The sequence below is a fragment of the Oryzias melastigma genome, linkage group LG19 (assembly GCF_002922805.2).
Source record: "Oryzias melastigma strain HK-1 linkage group LG19, ASM292280v2, whole genome shotgun sequence".
NCBI classification, from domain to species: domain Eukaryota; kingdom Metazoa; phylum Chordata; class Actinopteri; order Beloniformes; family Adrianichthyidae; genus Oryzias; species Oryzias melastigma.
The window spans coordinates 19,461,494-19,469,143 of NC_050530.1; the positions used below are offsets into that span (position 1 = coordinate 19,461,494).

The 7,650-nt window shown below is 38.5% G+C and overlaps 1 protein-coding gene across 6 annotated transcripts in view; it reads right to left on the reverse strand.

The window, feature by feature from the left end:
* LOC112154502 (S-adenosylmethionine synthase) overlaps positions 1-7,650 on the reverse strand; it is an 18,133-nt gene that overhangs the window by 3,860 nt on the left and 6,623 nt on the right. For 2 of the 6 annotated variants that reach the window (XM_024285478.2, XM_024285481.1), the window contains exons 2-7: positions 4,749-4,826; positions 4,609-4,665; positions 4,411-4,533; positions 2,706-2,818; positions 2,500-2,643; positions 615-833 (exon numbers count right to left, since the gene is read on the reverse strand). In XM_024285478.2, the coding sequence (XP_024141246.1) occupies positions 615-833; positions 2,500-2,643; positions 2,706-2,818; positions 4,411-4,533; positions 4,609-4,665; positions 4,749-4,826 (734 nt within the window). Of the gene's footprint in view, positions 1-614; positions 834-2,499; positions 2,644-2,705; positions 2,819-4,410; positions 4,534-4,608; positions 4,666-4,748; positions 4,827-5,773; positions 6,629-7,650 lie in introns of those variants that run through there. The other 4 variants (XM_024285479.2, XM_024285480.1, XM_024285476.2 and 1 more) reach the window with 3 other exon arrangements.

Here is a 7,650-nt window from a genome sequence, read left to right on the forward strand (position 1 = left end):
TCCTACATTTGTGTCCACACACCAAAGCCTGACAGAAAAGTTACACTTTTGACAAAAAATGTAAAACAGAGAAGTTTCATACGGTAAATTTTTTTAGGCTCAGATATAAAAATTCAAGATTTTTTTTAGGGTTTTTTAAGATTAATCCTGTTACTCCTCCCCAATGTTCCCTCCCCAACAACTGAGAGGTTAATTTTTAGAAACTATGTCCTAGAAAACAACTTTTTGGGGGCTAAAAGCAGCATTTCCTCCTTAACACTGAAGACGCCTTAAAATCAATCAAAGATGATCAGATTGAGACTTTAAACTAAAGTTTCAGATCAGACAAAGGGAAAATGATGGAGACTGCAGACGGAATTCAATGTTTGAATGTGAACATAAAAATGGTTCAAATGCTGTGAAAGCAGCAGTTGAACTCTAGCAGCTCCACTTCTTCAAAAGAATGTTTTTATTCTTTCTTTCCTCAATTAAAGTTGGGAAAAGTTACGATCTCCAACTATTAATTGTCTCTTTTTGTCTCTTTGTTGCATGAAATGAAAGAAATTCTAAAGTGAACAAACAAAAACCATCAAAATGAAATGACATGTTCATTCAAAGCTCAGTGGCGGCGGTACCTGCGGCCCCCCGATCACGAAGCGCCCGCTGGGCTGCAGGTGGTACACGGTGTTCTGGTCCAGGTATTTGGCAGGAATCACCGCTCTGATGACCTTCTCCATCAGAACCCTCCTCTGCTCCTCCAGGCTGACGTGGTCGTCGTGCTGCACCGAGATCACCACGGTGTGGATCCTCTCGGGGATCACGGCGCCGCTCTCCTGGCTGTAGTGGACCGTCACCTGGATGAAGAGAGGGTTTACACGAGCCGACATTTTTCAGCTCTGAAAATCCTCCTCGTGTTTCCTCATCCTTCTCGGGAATGTCGGCTGCGCGGCGGGCTGGAAGCGTCACTTCAAAGGGGCGAGTCGCTAAAAGTGTTGAAGGCGGCTCAAATGTCAGCTGGTAAACACATTCTAAAGATCCCCAGCTCTGCACCGGTTTCTATGGCGACGAGACTTTATCTTTACATGAATCAATCCAGTTGAACTTCCTCTGTCAGGAATCTGTCAGGGATTTCATCCAGTTATATAGATGCTGAGAACATTACTGGACACCGACAGATTACTTTTATCATTTGCTGAAGTACTTAAATCAAGAAATAATTTGAGAGAAAAATGCTATTTGATTTAAAAAATTAAAAATTTCTCTTCAAAGGATGTTTTAAAACTATGTGATGTACAAGTAAGACACTCAAAACTCTTCAATGTTTTAGAAATAAAAAAGTATGGAGATGCTTGATGAGATTGTTACGACGGAGTATTAGAGGCACCAAAAAAAAAATAATAGTAATATTACGAGTTTTTTTCTGGTAAAATTAGGACTTTAAATCTCATAAAATACGACTTTAAATCTCATAAATTTATGAGTTTTAATCTTGTAAATTTACAACTTTAAATTTCGTAAATTTATGACTTTTTTTCTCGTAAATGTATTAAAGTCGAGGGGAGCCTACAGTCCAGTGAATTTATACCGTGAGATGAATCAGATCGACCAAACTGTGAAAAACGTCTTGGATTTCATCAGGTAAATGTTTAAAACATTACAGGTTTTTGGAAGTTTCTTTATTTAATTTACAGCTTATTAATCTTTTAATCATTGATGGCTGCTTGCAGGATCTCAGCAGATCCCGTTGATGAAGCAGCTGCTCACTTCCTGTCACTTCTTCCTTCGCGACAGACCAGATCTTCTCCAACTCTAATATCCATAATAATCATCTGATTGGCTAGTTTATAACTTGTGATAAATATAATATATATTTATAAAAAGGAAAAATTTGTTTAGCAAGAAAATGTTTAAAAAAAAGAGACACCAGAGCACGAACGGTTATTCTGACAAATAGAATGACTGAAGAATAGCAGCTTATTTCTCAATATTAGTCTATGGGATGTTGGCTTTCTGAGATCCCGGGGAAACTTCCTGTTTGGAACACAAAGGGGGGAAATGCTCAGTCCAGTTCTCTATGTACTGTCTATGGCTCCAACATGGCAGCATCTTTATTGTGAAAAATGGTGACTGATTTGATTATTTGATTGGAGCCAGAAGTAAATCATTTTTTATAGGTGACGTCACACTCACTCAGTCCAGTTCTCATATACAGTCAAAGGGAAAAAAAAGGTAAAATATTTTCCTTTTAGTGGTTTAAAATAGTGGAGAGTTTTAAACTGGACTGTTACCATTCTCTGCATTAGTTTTAGCTTTAGCAGAAGCTAAATTACTGACTATCTTCATCTGCAAAACATTATTCTTAATTTTTACTTAAATCATCATTAAAGAAAAAAGGGGTTGCTCATAGCTTTAGCAGAAGAACGTCATATTTAATCAATATGTGAGATATTTGAGGCTATCTTCAGAAACCAGAAACCCTGAGAGGAAGTCATGAGCGGCTGCCTGAGCTCATCATCACACCTGTGTTTTGGAATCGGGGCGGAGCCAGGGAACGGTCCCGTTTCGTCTCAGCTCGGCCATCTTGGCGTTCAGCTTGTGGGCGAGGACGATGGTCAGAGGCATGCACTCCTCCGTCTCATCAGAGGCGTAGCCGAACATCAGACCCTGATCACACAGCAGGAGTCAGTCAGACTCTACAGAATCCACTAGAAAAAGATCTATTTTACCTGATCTCCCGCTCCGATCTCGCTCTCCATGCGGTCGACATGAACTCCCTGTGCGATGTCCGGAGACTGCTCCTCCAGCGCCACCAGCACGTTACACGTCTTATAGTCCAAGCCTGCGCCCACAGAAACCCAGTTGACTACAACGAGGAGGCAGAACTTCCCACACCGCCTCAGATTAACAACAACAGGTTGGAACACAAAGTCAAACCCTAAATTCAACAGATTTAATGGATTTGCACCAATAATTCAAACTCATCCATTTAGTCTATATTTATATTTGCAGATTTTTACTTTCTGATTATTTCTAATTGTTTTAACACCATTTGAAATAACTTAAGCTTTTTAACTAGACATGACATCACCTGCCTGTATTTTTTTATTTTTTTCTAATGGGTATTTCCCATTATTTAAAGTGTGCAGATCTAAAAAGGTCACAAACACTTGCAGGTTTGTTTCACCTTTAAATAAAGAGTCATTTTTCTGGAAATTACTCTTTTTACAGATTCACTTTGTGTCTATTGTGTTTTAGGACGTTGATTGTTTTACAAATGTTTGTATGTCCTTTGTGTCATGCACCTTGAATTCCTCAGCATGTTAATGAACTCGATTGATTGACTGTTTCTTTTCTTTTTTTGGTCGGTTGGTTGATTGATTGTTTTTTTTTCACAGTTGGTTGACTGATTTTTTTGTAGCTTGATTGACTTTTTTGGTTGGTTGATTTGTGTATTTGGTTGGTTGATTGATTTTTTTGTTTTGTTGATTGATTTTTTTGGTTGGTTGGTTGGTTGGTTTCTTTGTTTGGTTGGTTAATTTTTTGGTTGGTTGATTGGTTTCTTGGGTTGATTTTTTTGGTTGGATGATTGATTTTTTGGTTGGATGATTGATTTTTTGGTTGGTTGATTTGTGTATTTGGTTGGTTGATTGATTTTTTGATTGGTTTCTTTGTTTGTTTGGTTAATTTTTTGGTTGGTTGATTGGGTTTTTTGGTTGGTTGATTGGTGTCTTTGGTTGTTTGGTTGATTTTTTTTGTTTTGTTGATTGATTTTTTGTTTGTAAGTTGGTTGGTTGATTGATTTTTTTTTGGTCAGTTGGTTGATTTATTGAAAGTTTGATTAATTGGCTGGTTGATTGACTGATTTTTTTTTCCGGTTGGGTTGTCAGTTGCTTGCTTGGTTTATTTTTTTGGTCGGTTGGTTAATTGATGGATTTTTAAGTCGGATGGTCAGTTGATTGTTTTTTGGTCAATTATTTGGTTGTTGGTTAACTGATTCATTTTTATTTTTGGACGGTTGGTTGCCAACCTGCCAACTCGCTGGTGAGCAGGTTGGTTCGTTTGACTGACTAATTGATTGATTGATTGTACAATCATATTTTACTGCCAAAGTACAAAATTATTATGATTATCGGGTCAATGATTTGTTTAAATATCAATTGATTTCTCTAATTTTCATTAAAAACACAATTTTATCTAGTCAAGAATACATTTTCACATAACCACGGATTTAAGCAAAGTAAAGGTGGAACTTTCTAGAAACCCGAGAAACACAACTTTTATTTCCATGATAAAACAAAAATGAATTCAAAATTTGATTCATTAACATAATATTTTCAAAATAAAGATTAATTTGATTAAATCTATTACTTTTTTAAAAATCAACCCAAATGTTCTAAAAAATAAAATATTTTCCTGATTTTCCACTCATACCTTTGCTGGAGCTGTCATAACCGATGTGTTTGATGACGTCTCTCACCACCTTCTGGTAGTCCACACATGCTCGTGACGTGATCTCCCCACACAGGAGCACCATACCCGTTTTACAAACAGTCTCTGTGGACAAACCACTCAGAACATCAAACATCTCAGTTTTCTGCCACAAATCTGAATGGACAAAAAGAGGGTCACCTGCAGCCTCTAACGGGGATTGTTCAACCAGACCCCAAACATCCTCCTTCTGTTTAACTTGTAAAACATCTACCTGAGTTGTATCTTTGACATTCTAAATCAGGATGTTGTTTTTCCGTCCCCAAACGACCGTTACTCACCACAGGCCACTTTGGCGTCCGGGTCTTGGCTCAGGTGAGCGTCCAGCACAGCATCGCTGATCTGGTCGCAGATCTTATCTGGAAGAAAAGAATCCGGTTGACAAGTGAGGATCATCTGTGTGCTGACGGGTTGTGACCCTACAGATTCCTGATGGGGGTGGAGCCTGAAAATATCCCCTTTCACTGCTCTGCAAGAGTTCCACGTCTTTCCTGCTACGATTTTTGGAACTATGAATAGATGTCAAAGTGGGAAGGCATGCCAGTGTGCCACAGGGGACTCCATCAGATTACCAAAGCGTTGCCGACAGACAAAACGACTGTTGTATACAAACCAATCATTAATTATTAATTAATTAGTGAAATGATAACTTTTTTAACTTAAATTTGTTATCTAATCGCAAAGAATGTTGCTTAAATACCAGTGCTTTTTTTTTTGACAGGTGGGATTGAAGATTTTCCCAGCATGCACCGGGAGTTACCTGGACTGAAATGCCTGTGATTCACCTGGAAATCTCAAGAATATTTCAAGTGTCTGAAGGTTATTCATTTGTGTTACACGACAAACAAACAAAAACAGGGTCAAAATGATAAACAGAGCAGTGATTGTCATGTTTGATCCATGACAGCCGCGCACGTGCTTCTATACGTTCACGTGGCTGCAGCAGCTGCAGCAGCAGTAAGTCATGCACGAGGCCCACAAAATATCACCTTTCACACTGAAAATACATCAAAACTTTATTTTTTCAGCCATATTTGATGATTTAACTTAAACATTTTAACAGCTTTAATAATTGCACACTTAGTTTTTTTATTGTTGATTGTAAATCAACATAATTGACTGTTTTAAAACTTCAATTTAAGTTTTTATGCTTTTTTTGCAGCCACACACTCATGCGTAATTAACTGTTTTCTGCGTTCCTTCGTGCGCACCGAGTTGTGCGCATGCACCAGTCTGCGTTCTGCACATTCCTCAAACTCATCCATGAAGTTTTTTTGTTTTTCTTGGATCCACGCCTCCCACTCACCGGGGTGTCCCTCTCCCACGGACTCGGAGGTGAAGAGGAAGGCGCCTTCATCGGGAGCGCGCTCGCCGCTCCCGTCCACGGGGCCGTTCATCTCCATGAGGAGCTGCGTCTTTACGCGGAGTCAGACCTCCTCGGTCCAGACTGGAGAACTTTAAGACAACATACACATGGGGGCAGGGCGCCATGTGGGATAGACCATTCCGAGGTGGAGGGAGGGGAGGTGGAGACTCCCTCCTTTCGCTTCTGCTCCTCACTTTGGTTTCCTCTCACGGATTGGAGAGGATGCGGCTGCGCAGAGGGTCACGCGCCACAGATGTTAGTGTGGAAGTTCTCCACAGCTTCATCCACGTCCCTTGTGTGTTTCTGTGGAGGGGACTCCCCCCCCTCTCTGAGGTCCTGATGGGGAGGCTGCGGTTGCGCAATCTTCACATGTCAGCAAGGATGTTTGAATCTGGCATCAAACGAGGAGATCTTCAATCAAACTCTGAATTTTAACTGAAGCATAAAGTAGATTATATACAAACCACTATTTATACACATATTGCAATACACTTCAGAGATTCAAGTTAAAATACACAAAAGTCATGTGATCATGCTCCACGAATTTTCTTTTTGTAGTCAAGAAATGTCTGTTTTTCAGTTTTTACCTGAATTGACTGCAGAAATATTTCTAGGGGTGTAGATTTATTTTATTTTGAAGCATTTTTTTAAAGATATAAAGTGATTGAATAAGCAAATCGCCGAAGACAGATCGATCTGGTTGAATGGTAAGAAATCAATTCATCGTTACTCCCTAATCATAATACTTTGTCTGCAGTTATGTGAAAACGCTTCCTTGTTTTAAGTACTGAATGATTAAAACCTTTTAAATCAGGGGTGTCTAACTCAATCACACAGGGGACCAAAATCCAAAACACACCTTAGGTTATGGGCCGAACAAGATAAACATTTATTAAACACTAAAACTACATTTTTAAAACTTTAAAACCGTAACTTTTTAACATAATTATGAACTAGATATATAGCAATACCTATGAGAATACTAGTGTGAATGCTCTAAGCTGAATTTGGCCGTAGAAGATGCTGAAATTGATAGCTAAAAACACTGAAGCTGATAACTGAAGATGCTGAAGTTGATAGCTGAAAATCACTGATGTTAATAGCTGAAAACGCTTAATTTGATTGTTGAAAACGCTGAAGTTGACAGTTGAAATCACTGAAGAGGATACTTGAAAACGCTGAAGGTGATAGCCAGCTGAAATAGTAGCTAAATACCAAATTAGCCTAAAAAAGTAAAAAAATTAAAAAAAAACTTGGATTAGCCAAAAGAGTAGCTGAAATATTAGCTAAACCCCAAAATAGCATAAATGAATGCTAATTTTAAAACTTTACAACCATAACTTTTTACCATAAGTATAAATAATAAAAATGCAGGAATATTATTCCAGAATAAATCAATTTAAACATTAAATAACTTTCAATATTTTACTCTCCATAAAATATATTTTGTTAAAATTATACAAGTTAGAAATAAGCCCAAGATAACATCGGGTCATTAATAACAATGAAATAAAATGATCTGGAGGGTTGGATGGAATTACCTGGAGGGCCGGATCCAGCCCCCGGGCCGGATCCGGCCCCCAGGCCTCGACTTTGTTACTCTTAATCAATGCTCTGACTTTAGATTACATTAATTCCAGCATCAAAATAATTTACTGTGAAATAAGACTGATAATAACAGCTGAACTACCTTCTCAGAAATGACTTGAAGGAGTTGTTTGAGTCTGTAAACGTTTTCCTAGTTGATGTAGTGTCCTTGTGGTAGAGTGTCTGCCTTGAGATTGTGAAGGTTGTGGGTTTAAATCCCAGCCGAGTCA